The 17,423-nt window shown below is 40.8% G+C and overlaps 1 protein-coding gene across 1 annotated transcript in view; it reads left to right on the top strand.

Annotated features, from left to right (window-relative positions):
• P4HA3 (prolyl 4-hydroxylase subunit alpha 3) overlaps positions 1 to 17,423 on the top strand; it is a 41,001-nt gene that overhangs the window by 8,408 nt on the left and 15,170 nt on the right. The window contains exons 4-7 of the mRNA XM_033119047.1: positions 3,643 to 3,792; positions 9,499 to 9,550; positions 11,458 to 11,621; positions 11,856 to 12,032. Coding sequence (XP_032974938.1) covers positions 3,643 to 3,792; positions 9,499 to 9,550; positions 11,458 to 11,621; positions 11,856 to 12,032 — 543 coding nt within the window. The remainder of the gene's footprint in view (positions 1 to 3,642; positions 3,793 to 9,498; positions 9,551 to 11,457; positions 11,622 to 11,855; positions 12,033 to 17,423) is intronic.

The following is a 17,423-nucleotide window of genomic DNA, read 5'->3' as shown; positions in this document are numbered from 1 at the left end:
CCTTTGATCACTCTGAATACAGCACCCTGCCTGTTGATGAACAGCTGAGGGGAAAGGAGAAGCAGGGTTAAGGGTGGGAGAAGGGATAGGAGAGGGTGATGGGAAGATAAAATCATGGAAACTCAGTCTCCTGAGACTTTCTGGAATCCCTTGCACATTTCCTAGGCATTTAGAAATAGTAAATTAGTGTCCTAAAACAAGCCATTCACTCTAACATTACTTGAGGAAATAGACTTCAGGAACCTTCCATGTGAAATATTTAACTGATCTTTGATCATAAGTTATAAGCACACTTGAGGTCATTGTACAATATACTCTTTGTTAGCCTTGGACTTAAAAAGTAAGGGAATAAATCCTTTTTAATTTTGAAGATGCGTAGTGCAGGAAAGTGAATTTTTGCCAATCCCTGTAGTATTCTTTAGCCAATCTCAGAGTGGGCCTCATGTGTCCTGGTTCCAAGTTTTGAGGATCAGTCTTCCAAATTAATGCAGAGTGGGTTGCCCTAAGCCTCTGTATGTACCATTTTTCCTTTTCTGAGACCCCTAATGGAATCAGAACTCAATCATCATGTTCATGGCTAATTTAAATTTAAGGCCGTTAAAATAGTTCCATGTATGGTACCAATGCTTCTCAGGGAGACCTTTCTGAGACTAAAACCATATGTTGAAAATCTCATATGTTGAAATTTCAGTAAGTTATATGCTGAAAGTCTCACTGACAATCTTTATTTCTGTATTTATTTACTTTGAATTAAACATTTCAAATATAAGAAACGTACAAAAAATAACAAGCAATTATATCTATAGTTGAGGTGAAATATACGTTCAAATTTTGCTGTATTTGTTTCAGATTTTTAAAAAAGAATTTACATATAGTTAAATAAAGCCTCACTCCTTTTTCTTCTCACCACCCGCTCCCCTTTCTGTTCTACCCTTGTCCAGGTATCAGGTAAGTGTTGTCCTGAGCCATATAGTATGTACTCTCTTCTGAATCCAGCTTCTTTCACTCAGCACGTTATATCTTTGAAATTCATCCATGTGGTGGCATTTATTAGTAATTCATTCCTCTTTGTTGCTGAGTATTCCATTGTATGAATACACCACAAACTGTTTATTCAGTCTCCTGTTGATGGATACTTGTATTGTTTCCAGCAAGGGCTACTGTGAAGAAAGCTGCGATTAACATTCTGATGTAAGTCTTTCTGTGGACATTTGTTTTCATTTCTCTTGGTTAAATACCTGGGAAGTGGTATTACTGGGGCAAAGAATAAGCTTTGACAAGTATTAACATATAGCCAAATTTGTTTTATCTACATATCTCCAGTTCCCTCCTCCATGGATTATTTTAAAGCAGATCCATCTTTCCATTTTCTGAAATTCTTATTGTCTAATTCTACTACCCTACTATTGTGCCTGTTGACTCTTGTTCATGATTGATTATTTCCTGATATGACTTATCATGTTTGATTGTGAACTTATTTTTAGCAGTACTTTCTTTTACCCCTAAGAGAATCTCTGTGCCCAGAATTGTGGGAATATCGCCCCCAGGGCGTTTTGGGTTTTCTTCTTCTAGGCACTGGTGGCATATATCTTTTCTGCTATATCTTTTCAAGTTAGTGCTTTCATTTTCTTTGGATAAACACCCAGAAGTGGAATTGCTAGATCAAATGGTAGTTCTATTTTTCATTTTTTGAGGAACCTCCATACTGTTTTCCATAGTGGCTGCACCAATTTATATTCCCCCCAACAGTGCACAAGGATTCCCTTTTCTCCACATCCTCACCAACACTTGTTATTTCTTGTTGTTGTTAGTTTTTTTTTTTTTTGATAATGGCCATTCTAACAGGAATGAGGTGACATCTCATTGTGGTTTTGACTTGCAGATCCAGTTTTATATTGATTTATTGGCCTAGAGGTTCCTTAACTGTATGAATAATGCAAATTCAAAGCCTAAACTCATGTGAAGTATAAACATAGGGTTGTGAATATTCTAAGGTGGCAGTTAGGGAAACAGAGCCCAGACAGAAAGAAACCAACTTTCTTGTCTCTTTGGGACAGTGGGTAGATTTTTTTCTTTCTGGTCTACTCTTTTCCTTAAGGTGTAGTTTTCCATGGCTCTGTTTTATGAGTGTGTCTTAATTCCAATTCCTAAGTGTTGGGAGGTCTATGGAAAGCTCCTCTGTCCTCATGTGGGCGTTATAACCCAAGGTTACTAAGTACCAAGGTTACTAGGACTAACACCCACCCGTGTCCAGGCAGCTTCAGCATCCTCTCAGAAGCTCACTGCTTGGACTTTCAGCTCCTTTCTTGTTTCCAGTACCTGGGTATTTTCCACTCTTTCTTGAAATTATATAATAAAATGCTTGTTATACTTTATTCAAAATTTCTAAGTCTTTATGGTCAGAAGGATTCCAATGATCTCAGTTTATCACATTGCTGGGACTTATGGAGATCTTAATTCCATAAATTATTAACGTAGCAGAAAAAGTTCAGTCATTTTTTATTTTCATTCTTCAACTCAACTTTTTTACAAATAGGAAACTTCAGGGCCAGAGAGATAACACAGCAGGTTCATGGCAGACCTGGGATAGGAATTGACATTGTTTAGGCTGCTGAGTCACAGTATTTCAAGGTTCTCCTGCCTTTCTGCTTGTCTGGAAGTTATTCCCGAATTAGATCATTTTGTAGGAGTCCTTCTAAGTCTGTGACTTTATAATTCCATGCTGCCTCCAACAACAAGCTCCAGGAAATTCCATCTGCAGTTCTGGTATTCTAGTTAACTGTCAGCTGTTAGGAGACAGTAGCTATGTCTAGTACATGTTGCCATGTTCCGAGCATTCCAACGTTTAGTACAGGACATTCCACTGAGCTCGCACAGCATTCCCAGATCTACCTTCATTATGGAATCTAATGCACAGTGTCACAATTACTGGTTTGTCACGTGCTCCTCACCTGATTGTAAACTCTTTAAGGGCAGGGACCACCAGGCCCGTTGTGAATACTCAGTAGATACTAAACAACTAAATGAATGAATTTAATGCATCCCTCACATTGCCGCTAGCAACACCTTCCTGAAAAGATGACAGTCACTACTCTTCTTAACTTAGGCTGTGCTGCCTTTTTGAGTTCATTTCCTGCTTCTCTTCACCTTACATGAAAGCCGTATGTACTATTTGAACACAATCTTCTTTTGGGCTGGTTTCTACCATTCCCTCATCTTAAAATTTCTTTCCTCTCAATCTCTGCTCATTGAAATTCTTTTTCTTCTTCAAGGCAATCCCATCTCAGATGCTACTTCCTCCATGAAGCCTTCTGAGATTCCCAAGTCTCCTCCCTTATCTACGCACCCCCTAGCATATTTCCTTCGAGCATTCATGCCATTCTGCCCAGCGTTATAGTGAACTTGAGTTCCTATCTCTCTTCTCCCCAGGTTATAAATTCATTAAACGCAAGAATCCTTGTGTCCTCTCTGTACCTAGTACAATGCCTTCCCTATGATAGATGCTTAATAAATTGAATTTAAATGCATTTGAGATGAAATCTTTCCTTCTTGGGTTCCAAAGACCCTCCACTGTTTGCATTGTCATTTCCTTTCCTCTACCTGTGGACTAAGGCTTTAATGATGATATTATGTTCCCTCCAGGTGGCCTATGACATGGGGGATTACTACCATGCCATCCCGTGGCTGGAGGAGGCTGTCAGTCTCTTCCGTGGGTCTTACGGGGAATGGAATACAGAAGATGAGGCCAGTCTGGAGGACGCCTTGGACCACTTGGCCTTTGCCTATTTCCAGGTAGGGGAGTGAGTGAGTCTCACTGCTTTCATCACAATAAGTGCAAGGCTTTGTATCTGCTTTATAATTTTCTAAGCATTTTCATGTCTCTTCATTTATTTCATCTTCCCAACAGAACCTAATGTGAGTCAGGCAGGGCAGCTGTTTTATTATTTCCTTATTTCAAATGTGAGTAAACGAAGTCTCCCCCAAATTCCTAACTTGTCACAAAGTTCACAGAGCTGGGAGGAGAGCCCAAGTCTGCCTGACTCTTAGTCCAGGGCTCTTTCCAATGCACTGATTCCTTTAAAATCACCTTCTTCCATAGAGGAGGCAGTCTCTCACCTGTAGCAGCAGCAGCGGCATAGACAAATATTTTTGGGGTTCATACTCCAGGTAGATCTTTTTTGCACTCCCAACAATTCATAACTCTTCGGAGATATTATGCCATGATGTTGCCAATGTCCAAGGAAGAAATTTGATTGTTATCCTCTCCCATCTGCAGTCGAGTCCACCTGTAAATGTGCCTAGCGTCTCGCTATCGAGCTGGCCGCCTGGTCCACAGTACCCCCTCAGTGCCTTCTCTGTGTTGTTTTCCCTTGGCACTGTTGATCTGCCACCTGTTGTGCCTCACATGGAAGCTCATTTCTCTACAGATGGGAGCTGCCATCCTTTGGTATAGCTAACCCCCATTTCCAAACAGATTTCTACGGTCTTCCAGAATAGGCTGGAAAAAATCCCTACTGGCCAATGCCCTAGACTTTCCAAAGCTAATAAACCAGTTCTGCTCCTTCCATTCTTGTTTCTTTCCCCCTTTTCCTGAGAAAAGGGAGGAGGATGTGGGTGGGCCAACCCCACATGTGGCTCCCCAAACATATTTATTCTCAGTGCCGCAAATGGTCCTGCTCCTCTCATGGAAGTTTCTAGTAAATGGATCTTTGTTGTAAAACTTTCCAGGGTGCTCCTCCTAACTTTCCTGCTCAATTGCTACATATTAAAACTGAAATAGAATCACTGTGATGCAGCAAAGGGCAGGAAGTAATTGAATTTTAATAGAGGAAGAAAATGGAGAACTGACATGGAGCGAATCAGAGAAGTTAAACTAAAGCAGCTTACCCTGAAAGATGGGGTTTTAAATCCAGTGCCTGATTATTAGTTTTGGGTTCATTTCCCCTACGATGGCTTAGATTTCTCCTCCACTCACTGGTAGACTCTCCCTTTCCACAATCGTGCTTTGTCTGGTAAATTTTCTTCATCTTACAAGGTGTAGCTCAAATGTCACCTATTTTGTGAAGTCTTCCTTGGTTCTCCTGGGACTCCACAGACTCTCCTTCTTTGTGCCCTTACAGCACATTTTTTCTATGCCACAGTAACAGAACAAATAAGTCATTGTCTTATAGATGATTTGTGTTCCCATTTTTACCCCCACTAAATTAGACATAAATGTCCTTCCATGGACCTTTCATTATCGTATTAAATTATATATGGTATATATACCATGAAAAAATTATATTAATATTATATATAATACTCTTTCATGATATATTTTAATAAAAATATTTCAGTAACTGTTAATAATGAGAAACTGTATAGTAGTTAAACCATAGACTCTGAAGTCAGACAGACCTGGGTTCAAATTCTGTGACAACTTGGGCAACTTACTTAACCTCCCTGGACCTCAATTTTCTTATCTTTAAAAGGGGAATAATAATGATGATGCTATAGGGGAGGAAAATAATTTTCTCTCTAACCTTCCAAGTTCTTGGCTGAAACCTCCCTCTGATAAAAGACAGATTAACAAGAGGAAAGATAAACAGAAGTTTACTAACATGTGTACCTAATATAAACATGGGAGATAGCAGGGGGGAGATGAGTAACCCTCTGAGGTGACTAGCTAACACCTTAAATATTATCTTCAGCTTACAGTTTAGGGAATATAGTCAACAATATTGTAATAACTATGTGTGGTGCCAGGTGGGTACTAGACTTATCAGGGGGATCACTTTGTAAGTTATATCAATGTCTAATCACTATGTTGTACACCTGAAACTAATATAATATTGTATGTCAACTATAATTGAAAAATTAAAAAACTGTCATCTTTAGCTCAGACAAAGAAAGACAGGTGTGAGGGGAGGCCAGTTATGGGAGGTTACTCTGGAAAGCATGGTAAACAAGGATAAAGTTGTTAGGCAGATTTTAACGGGTGCCTTCCCCATTGATAAGATTCTCTTATGATTTGCAGTTATGGTTGTCTTCCTGGTCCCTTACAAAGGGGGAACTTCTACTCTGTGTTTCAAAACTTCTTCTGTGTCTGCTGTCTCTTGAAATAATTAGCTTAAAATAATCCTTATGCCAAAGAGGCATTTGGGGTGGCATATTCTGCCCCCCCTTCAATGCTCACTTCAAAGGGTTGTTGTGAGGATTAAATGAGCTAATACATGTAAAGCCCTTAACACAGTTCATAACACATACGCACTCAATAAATGGAAGCAATTATTGTTAGACACTGCAAGTGTATGTTCTCTTGTTTTCATTAAATAGTTTCATTATTTAGTGTACACATTTCCAAATAAATTTAACTGGGACTTCAAAAGTAACTCTAACATTGTTCTTGGTAAAATGTAATTTTATCTCATGATAAAACCCTACATTTTAAAAAATATGTAAAATTACATTGTAGTTCTCTTCATCTCAAAAGAGTTTGAAAAGCTATAACCCCGAGTTAATATCTGACATGATAAAATATCAATAGATTGCTTAACTATCCCTCTGTTAAGTATAGAACAGAATTCAATTCATGATATTAATTAATTAATTAATTATGAATTAATTATTATTTTATGATATTAAATAATTAGAAACAATCTATATGTCCAACAACAGCAGAATGGTTAGGTCATCTGTGATGTAGCTTCTAGATGGAGTAAAACGCAGCCATTAAAAATGCTGTCTCTCGTACCAAAATTAACTCAAAATGGATCAAAGACCTAAACATAAGACCTGAAACAATAAACTGCATAGAAGAAAATATAGGTACTAAACTTATGGACCTTGGGTTCAAATAGGATTTTATGAATTTGACCTCAAAGGCAAGGGAAGTAAAAGCTGAAATAAATGAACGGGACTATATCAAACTAAAAAGCTTCTGCACAGCAAAAGAAACCATCAACAAAATAAAGAGGCAACCAACCAACGGGGAGAAGATTTTTGCAAACAATGCCTCCAATAAGGGGCTCATATCCAAAATATATAAGGAACTCATACAACTCAACAACAACAACAACAAAAAAAACCACAATGCAATTAAAAAATGGGCAGAGGACCTGAAGAGACATTTCTCCAAAGAGGACATACAAATGGCCAATAGACATGAAAAGATGCTCAACATCACTAATCATCAGAGAAATGCAAATAAAAACCACAATGAGATATCACCTCACCCCAGTAAGAATGGCTATCATTAACAAGACAAATAGTAACATGTGTTGGAGAGTCTGTGGAGAAAAAGGAACCCTCATACACTGTTGGCGGGAATACAGACTGGTGCAAATGCTATGGAAGGCAGTGTGGAGGTTTCTCAAAAAATTACGAATAGAATTACCATATGACCCAGCAATCCTTCTGCTGGGTATCTACCTAAAAAATCTGAAAACATTTATACATAAAGATAAATGTGCTCCATTGTTCAATGGAGCTTTATTTTACAGTGGCCAAGACATGGAAACAACCAAAGTGTCCTTTGATAGATGAATGGATAAAGAAGATGTGGTAATATATACGCGTATACACGATGGAATACTACTCTGCCATAAGAAAAGATGAAATACTGCCATTTGCGACAACATGGATGGATTTTGAGATTATTATGCTAAGTGAAATAAGTCAGAGAGAAAAAGTCGAGAACCATATGACTTCAATTATATGATATAAAATGATATAAAACTGAAAACCACAAAGGAGCAAGACAAAGAAACAAAAACTCATAGACAACAGACAATAGTTTAGTGGTTACCAGAGGGTAAGGTGGGAGGGTGATGGTAGAAGAGGGCAAAGGGGGTCAAATATATGGTGATGGAAGGAGAACTGACTCTGAGTGGTGAACACACAATGTGATATATACAGAGGGTGCCAAAAAAATGTATACACGTTTTAAGAAAGGCAAAAAACTGTATTAAAATTATAATATTCAATATATACCGATAACAAAAGATGAATACAACTCGTGTATGCATTTTTTTGGCATCGTGGTAGATGATGTGATACAGAATTGTACACTTGAAACCTATGTAATTTTACTAACCATTGTCACCCCAATAAATTTTAATTTAAAAAGAAAATGCTGTCTCTCTTGCACACTCATGTTCATAGCAGCACTATTCACAACAGCCAAGAAGTGGAAGCAACCCACAAGTATCCATCGAAAGATGGATGGATAAATACAATGTGTTGTATATACATACAATGGAATAATAGTCAACCTTAAAAAAAGAAGGAAGTTCTGACACATGCCACCACATAGATGAACCTCGAGGAAATCATGCTATGTGAAATCAGCCAGTCACAAAAAGACGAATGCTGTAGGAGGCATCTAGAGTAGTTACATTCATAGAGACAGAGAGTACAGTGGGGGTTGCAAGGACTGTGGGGGGAGGAGAAATGGGAGGTTTTGCTTAATGGGTACAGAGTTTCAGTTTTGCAAGATGAAAACATTCTGGAGTTGGTTGCATTTAATACTACTGAACTGTACACTTAGAAATGATAAAGATGGTAAATGTATGTGTTTTTTATCACAATTAAAAATAATAATTTTAAAAGGCTGTCTCTGAAGACTATTTTTGTTATGATATAAAAAAATACCCCTTATAACAGTGTATTGTGAAATAAGCACGGTATGAAAGTGTATAAGAAATACGATTATAACTTTGTGAAGACTGAGTGTTATCCAGAGTACTTGGAGTGCCTGGGTTTCAGTGGAGCGTTGTTTTTCTATTTCGTATATGTTTTATGTGCTTGTTGTTGCTTTTGTCACTGAAAAGGAATTTTTTAGTATGTAAAAATAAAATAATCAGAAGGAAATACAATTCTATTGGTTCATCACCATTCCACCACACCCAGAGGCAGCCCGCCCATACTGGGTTTTGTTTCCCAGGTTTGCCTGGAAAGCCCCATTTATTTTTGACCACATGTAGCCCAAGGTTGAATGGCTACAGCGAGAATTCATTACTAGGCAGTGGGCATATTTCAGTTGAGTTCTTTCTTTGCCTCCTCCTACTAACTTAGTAGACTCCAGGAAGTCCTGAGCCTGGGGGAAAAAAAATTTTTTTACTAAGTTTTTATAGTTCCATATTAAGTTTAATAATAAAAGAAACCAAAACAATGCCACCCTGCAATTACATGGTTTTGCATGCTTTAGGATTTGAGGATTTTTTTTTTTAAGTTTATTTTCATTTATGTTTCTACCTTCCCCAGTAAGGGTGGTAATAAGTCATTTGTAAACGAGAAAACTGAGGAGACCTGATTTGCAGCAGGGCTGCAAATCCTGAATTAGGATAGAGCACGTCCACATTTCTACTCTGTTGCTCATTTCAATGAGTCTTATTTTCTACTTGTGGTAAAAAGATTTTATAATTTAAAAAAAAATCTGTTGAATGATTTGGTCAGAGGAGATATCCTCAGTGAAGTTAACTCTTCCTTTTCTTTCTTTCTTTCTTTTTTTTTTTATAGGCGGGAAATGTTTCGTGTGCCCTGAGCCTCTCCCGAGAGTTTCTTCTCTACAGTACGTAATGATGAAGGATAGCCACAGGCCTGATTTACAGGAAAATCCCTTCTGCTCTGGCCTTTAATCTCTGCAAGTGAAACACAGCTGTCTATTTTTATTTTTCTAATTTCATAATCCAAGGCACATTTCTAATTTTTGGATTAAATCTTACATACTGATCAATGCATCATGGGGAAATTTTTAAGTTAGTGGGAAAATGCTATGACGATGTCAACCTGTCTCTTTCCTCCGCCACCCTCAACCAGTTATAGATTAGTGTTTCTTCAGTGGGGAACAAGTCCTGGATTGGAAGCCAGTTTCTTCAGGGGCATTTAAAGACCCAGGTTTTGGAAGTAGACCTGGGAATGAGTGCAATCAATGAGAGCTGTGTGTGTGTAAAGAGAGTGACTCAGCAGGATTCTTCACCTTGGCTGCTTACAAAGAGATATCAGTTTTTCTCTTTAAATCAGAGCTCACTTTGCTATGCATACATCCTGCCCAGTTAGCAGAGTTCAGCTTCAACCTTCACCAGAGTAGAACCAGAGGGAGACTTGCTAACTTCGCTCTCTGCTTGGATATTTTTGCTTAAAATTTTGGGAGTAAATGGCTTCCCAGGTTTTCCTTTAATAAAATATTTAGATGCTAAAGATACTTAATCCTTATGCTGTATGTATATTGTGTTTTCATATTTATAAAGTATTTCATGTAGGACTTCATAATTGCATTTATCACTTTGTAATGAATCTATTTAGTAACATTATTCCTTTCTGATAATTTGGCAAACAGTAGGATAAAGGAGGAGCTGTAGGTTCTAGAAACACGTGGGCAATTAGTGGTACAGGTGAAATGATAACCCAACGTCTCTTTATTTCTTTGTCTTGATCTATTAAAATCTCTGTCTCTCCCAGAGAACCCAAACTGTTATTATAGGTGGATAAGTAGGACCCAGCAAATTGAGACTCCTATTTGCATATGTGGCTTTGCAATATTTTCATTGGTGTTCTGGGCTCATCATTTCCATTTTCCAAAGCTTCATTTCTCCTCTTGTTAAAAAGGGATAGTAATTTCTGTCCCCTCCTTCCCTCCTTTGCCAGGTGGAGGTGGTGGTTAGCACACAGATCACGTCAGAGAAAGACGCTTTGGGAGCATGAGAACAATTCAGCACCTTCTGAGACGCGCTGAGGATCTTGCACAGAGGCTAGCAACCAACCCACAGGGCATCTTGCAGCCAAAGTGGGCACAAGCCAGACACAAAACCCCTGTAGGCACCCAGGCTACAACCAAAACTAGAACCTTTTGTCCCATGCTCTTCTGCATCTAGGCCAGTTAGGAATTTTGAAGGATCTAGTAGAATCGGGAATGAATTACCTTGCAATTTTCCAGGAAGAATAGGTTGGGTCTCTCGTATAGGTTTTGGCTCTCTCTACTTCTCTTTTATAGCACTTACTTGTCATGTTTCATTGTAAGTAGTTATTTAATGTCTCTTTTCTCCATTAGACTCAACTCTGGGAGTTTAGCCTCTAGCTTAATATCTGGTACATTCTAGATTTTCACTAAAGATTTACTGAATAGATGAGTGAATGAATGAATGACTGAAGCTTCTTCCCTATATGTAAAACTGACCATCACAGGCTCCTAGAGCCACCACCCTAATGATCCCTTGGTCTAAAAGTATGAAGTACCACTTTTCTTCCCAAAGTCCTTTGCACCATCACATCTACTAGACCCAATTCATTTTTTTTTTTTTTTAATACCAGGTGTTCTTCTGGGAGTGAGGGCCTTACATCCGACTGTGCATGGACACAGGACTTATTCAAGGCGTCCAGTTGCCGGTCACGTGTGACAGTGAAGCTCTAGGAAACCTTGGCACTCCTTGGGTCCACTCTTTGTTAATCTGTATTATTCCCTGCTCTGATTTCTCCCAGGCCCAGAAAATAAGAGGATGGCCAGAAATGTCCTGAAATATGAAAAACTCTTGGCAGAGAGCCCCAACCAGGCAGTCATGGAAACTGTCATCCAGAGACCCAACGTACCCCACCTACAGACCAGAGACACCTATGAGGGGTTATGTCAGACCCTGGGTTCCCAGGTAGGATTTCTCAGAGAAAAAGAAAAGGGGAACAGGTTTTGTGGGAGAGAGAGAAGGTAGAACTGGGACAGTGTGAGGAAAAGGATTGATACATTAAAAAAATAATAATAAAGCTCATCAGTGACCGTATTCTGAATCTCCCACATTCCAGTTTTTTTATGCTGTAGTTCCCCTAAATTAGTGTCAGCTCCTAGGCCCTTTTTCTCTAATGCTGATTTTGGTCTTTCCTTCCAGCCCACTCATTACCAGATCCCTAGCCTCTACTGCTCCTATGAGACCAACTCCAGTCCCTACCTCCTGCTCCAGCCCATCCGGAAGGAGGTCATCCACCTGGAACCCTACGTGGTTCTCTACCATGATTTCGTCAGTGACTCGGAGGCTCAGAAAATTAAAGGGCTTGCAGCACCGTGGGTGAGTGTCCCCAAAGCCTGCCCAGAACTACCCTTTGTGTCGTCACACGCCTGGAGTTCATGAGTGTGAGAATAGGCAGCCCAAACAACGAGACACTTCATCAGTCCAGAAGTTCGGAACACCAACCATTCCATAAAACTAATCAGCAGTGTGGGGGGGTGGAGAATCACAGTCGTGTTTGCCTCTGGAGAGAGAGGATTGGCTGGGGAAGAGGACAGGGGATTTTCTGGGTACTGAAAATGTGTTCTCAATATCTTGTTAGGGATGTGGAGTACATGACTGTATGCATTTGTCAAAATTCAGCAAATGCCACACTTGAGTTCTGTACATATCGTATTCAACCTAAAAAAAAAAAGAAGGTATCCCTGCAAAGGTCCATCATTCCATGTAATTGGTAAAAGAACAAAAATGGGTGAAATGACAGGGGTAGGAGTGATATCCTGGTCCAGATTTACAGAATTACACAGTGGAAAGATTATCTAGGTCAACTGTATTATTTTGTTAAGGGGGGACTGAGGCCTGGAGAGGGGAGAGGACGTGATTAAGGTCACAAATGTCGCTAGAGCCAGACGGGAACTTAGAGGTACACTGATCACTGCTCTGCTAGTCTGCCTTCTTAAATCAGTTAACTTAGGCTAAGTTATGTTTGGTCACAAGAAGACCCGAAATCTCCAAGACAACAATACAGGTTTGGTTCTTTCTCACATTACATGTCTATCTTGGGCTGGCTGCAGCTCTGCCCCACACTGTTCACCATGGGACCCAGCCTCACTGTGCAGCCTCTGTGTGGGACATTGCCAGACTCATCGGAATTGAAAAAGACAGAGATGACAAACTGCTAGCTGGCTGTTAAAGCTTCTGCTTGGAAGTGCCAGACATTTACTTCCGTCCACATTTCATTGGTTACAGCAAAAGGTGCGGCCACCACTGCAGTCAAGAGGGAGAGAATATCTAATTGTCCTGCAGGGAAGGCACTGCAAGTTGCTGTGCCATGTTTGATGTCAATGTGGAGAGGATGTGTAATTGTTCCCCCAGAAAGTGTGGCAAATATTTAGAAAAATAATTCAATCTACCTCACCACTCTAACATATACAAATTAAGACTGTCTCAGAATTACTTATGTCATTGTGCCATTCATAGGGTATAGTATATCTAGGCAGCCGTTCAGTCATTCATCAAAACAACAGAGTCTGCTGTGTGCCAGACACTGTACCAGGTGCTGGGCTTCTACAAAGAGATTAAATTGTGGTCCTTTCCTTTAGGAACTTAACTACAGAAGGGAGAAAACACATATTTACAATACACTGTGATACGTATTGTCATAGAGGTGTGTGTAGGGAGTTGTGCTATGGCAGCATTAAAAGTGAACCTTCCTCGAGAGATCCAGGATGACAGAGTAGATAAACGTGGTGCCTGCATCCTTCCATAAACACATTAAAATTACAACTAAATTATGGAACAATCAACCTCGAGAACCAGCTGAAGTCTAGCCAAACAAAAGTCCTATGACTGAAAATATAAATAAGCCACAAGGAGACCATAGGAAGTGTGGAAATGCGGCACAGGCCCCAAACCTCTATGTGGCAGTTGAGAATCAGGAGGAGTATCTCAGCCATGGAGGATTCCCTGGAAGGAGCGAGGGTCCCCAGCCCACCACACCAGGCTTCCTAGCCAAGAGTACTAGTGCTGGAAAGAGGAGCCCCGACAATATCTGGCTGTGAAAACTGGGGATTCCGACCATTTGGGTGGCATGGGAGGCTTCAGGAAACCCAGACATCCTCTTAAATGGCCCGCGCACAGACTTACTCGTTGGCAGGCACTCACCTTGGGCTCCAGCGGAGGGATGGTGACTTGGGGGGCCTCAGAGACAACAGGGGGCAGACTGAGGTATGTGGCTGTGCGGGGAGGACTGGAGGACAGTCAGCATTTTTCTGGTGAGGGCTCCTCTGCTATGCAGCCAGCAGACGGGCGCCATCTTTCCTATGTTGAGCCCGCCCACACAGGCCAAATCTGAATCTGATTGGCCTGGTGAGCTCCGCCCTGCTGACTCACTGGGACCCCACCCCACCCAACTCCCGCAGGCTTGAGGCACTTTCTCTGAGAGCAGCCAGGCCTTCCCACATTTCACTGTTTCTTGGAAAACTATCTTGAGTCCACAGGCCCCAGGCAGGCAGTGACTGGCCTTGGTGTGCTCTTAGAATTTTGCCGAGTCACTCCAGACTCAGCATTGGCACCAAACCAGTCTACATTAACCTGATGACCACTGCCAAACCCAACTCGAGGCTTTAGCAGTGGCTGAACTGTAAGGGAGCCAGCAGGTGGCAGCAGGCCTCCAGGTGTCCTGGAGTTTTGTGGAGTTACCCCAGGCCTGGTACAGGTGGAAGTACTCGGTCCGCAGTGTGGCCTCCCCACGTTCCTCCAGGTTTAGCACAGGTAGCGAACAACCACGGATCAATTTGTAACTCCTACCAGGTAGTCCCCAAACAGTCACAGACAGTGGGTGACTGGGCCAGCACTGGAGCTTCTTGCAAGAGGCCCCAGAACCAACATACTCGGAGGGTGTCTTCAGACCAAAGCAGAGTACCGCCCTATTCGCCCCACAAGTGGCACACACGAAGAGTGGTCTCAACAGGCACCAGAGCTTGCTGGAGTGACTCCCACTCAGTTGGGTTAGCCTCCCGCACAGCAGCCCATAAACTGTGGACGTGGCCAAACCCTACAGCCAGTCAGGTTGAGGGTCAATCCTACCCACTGACATGCCAATAGCAATCAAGTTTCATTTATAACTGGTGAGCACACACAACCCATACAAGGGATACTCCTAGAGCAGGGAACCAGGGAGACTGTGCCACTGGGCCCCACAGGACACCTACTACATAAGGCCACCAGGCCAAAACTGGAGACATAGCAGATCTACCTAATACATAGAAACAAAAAACAAACACAGAGAGGTAGCCGAAATGAGGAAACAAAGAAATGTGTCCCAAATGAAAGAACAGGAGAAAACTCCAGAAAAAGAACTAAACAAAATGGAGGCAAGCAACCTACCAGATACAGAGTTTAAAACAACCAAATGAAAGAACAGGAGAAAACTCCAGAAAAAGAACTAAACAAAATGGAGGCAAGCAACCTACCAGATACAGAGTTTAAAACAATGGTTATAAGGATGTTCAAGGTACTTAGTGAGAACTTCAACAAAGAGATTACAAGCATAAAAAGGGACACAGAAATTATAAAACAGAACCACTCAGAGGTGAAGAATACAAAACTGAAATGAAGAATGCACTAGAAGGAATCACCAGCAGACTAGACGAAGCAAAGGATTGAATCAATGATTTAGAAGACAAGGTAGCAGAAAACACCCAATCAAAACAGCAAGAAACAAACAAACAAACAAAAAAAATCAGAGTTTAAGAGACCTCTGGAATAACATCAAGCATAACAACATTTGTATCATAGGTGTACCAAAGGAAGAGAGAAAGCAAGAGACTGAGAACCTATTTGAAGATATAATAACTGAAAACTTCCCTAACCTGGCAAAGGAAGTAGACATACAAGCCCAGGAAGCACAGCGAGTCCCAAACAGGATGAACCCAAATAGGCCCACACCAAGACACATTATAATTAAAATGGCAAAGGTTAAAGCCAAAGAGAGAATCCTAAAGGCAGCAAGAGAAAGGCAAGTAGTAGCTTATAAGGGAGCTCCAATAAGACTGTCAGCTGATTTCTCAACAGAAAGTTTGCAGGCCAGAAGGCATTGGCACAAAATACTCAATGTGATGAAAAGCAAGGACCTACAACCAAGACTACTCTTCCCAGCAAGGTTATCATTTAAAATTGAAAGACAGATAAAGAGCTTCCCAGACAAGAAAAAGCTAAAGGAATTCATTGCCACCAAACCAGTATTACAAGGAATGTTAGAGGTCCTTCTTTAAGATGGGAAAAAAAAATCAAAATTATGGATAATAAAATGGCATTAGCTACATATCTATCAACAATTACTTTCAAGGTAAATGTATTAAATGCTCCAATCAAAAGACATAGGAGGGGGGTAGACGGGTGGCTCAGTTGGTTAGAGTGCGAGCTCTGGGCAATGGGGCTGCTGGTTCGATTCCCACATGGGCCGGTGAGCTGTGCTCTCTGCAACTAGAATGAAGTCAATGAGTTGCCGCTCAGCTCCCGAGTGGCCAGATGGCACAGTTGGTTGGAGTGCAGGCTCTTAACCACAAGGTTGCCGGTTCTACTCCTCGACTTCTTCAAGGGATGGTGGGCTGCGACCCCTGCAACTAACAACGGCAACAGGCCCTGGAGCTGAGCTGCGCCCTCCACAACTTAGATTGAAAGGACAACAACTTGACTTGGTAAAAGACCTGAAAGTACACACTGTTCCCCAATAAAGTCCTGTTCCCCTACCCCAATAAAATCTTTAAAAAAAAAAAAAGACATAGGAGGGCTGAATGGTTAAGAAACCAGACCCCTATGTATGCTGCCTACAGGAGACTCACTTCAGATTGAAAGACACACACAGAGAGAAAGTAAAGGATGGAAAAACATATTTCATGAAAATGGAAATGAAAAAACAGACAAACAAACAAAAAAGGCTGGGGTAACAATAATTATACCAGACAAAACAGACTAAAACAAATGCTAGTTAAAACAAAGGCTAGTCGGTTAGGTCAGTTGGTTAGAGCACGATGCTCATAACACCAGGGTTGCCGTTCGATCACTGCATAGGCCACTGTGAGCTGCGCCCTCCACAACTAGATTGAAACCACCACTTGACTTGGAGCTGATGGGTCCTGGAAGAACACACTTAAAATAAATAAAAGTTGGTCCTGGAAGAACACACTTAAAATAAATAAAAGTTGGGGAAAAAAAAGGCTAGAAGAAACAATGAAGAACCCAGTAACCCCACTTCAGGGTATTTATCCAAAGGAACCCAAAATGCTACTTCAAGGAAACGTGTGAATCCATATGTTCATTGCAGCATTATTTACAATGCCAAGATGTGGAGGCAGCCTAGGTGTCAGTCAGTGGAAGAATGGAAAAAAAATAGGTGGTACATATATACAATGGAATATTGCTCGGCCATAGAAGGGAATGGGTTCTTGCCATCTGCAGCGGCATGGATAGACCGGGAGGGTGTTGTGCTGAGTGGAGTATGTCAGACAGAGAAAGACAGATGCAATGTGATTTCACTTATATGTAGAATCTAAGAACAAAATTAACAAACAAAACAGAAACAAACTCATAGATTCAGAGAACATTTTGATGGTTGCCAAATGTTAGGGGATGTGAGTGAAAAAAAGGGAAGGGATTAAGAAGTACAAATTGGTTGTTACAAAGTAGTTATGGGGATGTAGGGTATAGCATAACGAATATAGTCAATAA

Source organism: Rhinolophus ferrumequinum, chromosome 11, assembly GCF_004115265.2.
Source record: "Rhinolophus ferrumequinum isolate MPI-CBG mRhiFer1 chromosome 11, mRhiFer1_v1.p, whole genome shotgun sequence".
In the NCBI taxonomy this organism is placed as follows: domain Eukaryota; kingdom Metazoa; phylum Chordata; class Mammalia; order Chiroptera; family Rhinolophidae; genus Rhinolophus; species Rhinolophus ferrumequinum.
Note: the sequence above shows the minus strand (reverse complement) of the source record. Positions and strands in the feature narration are given on the sequence as shown.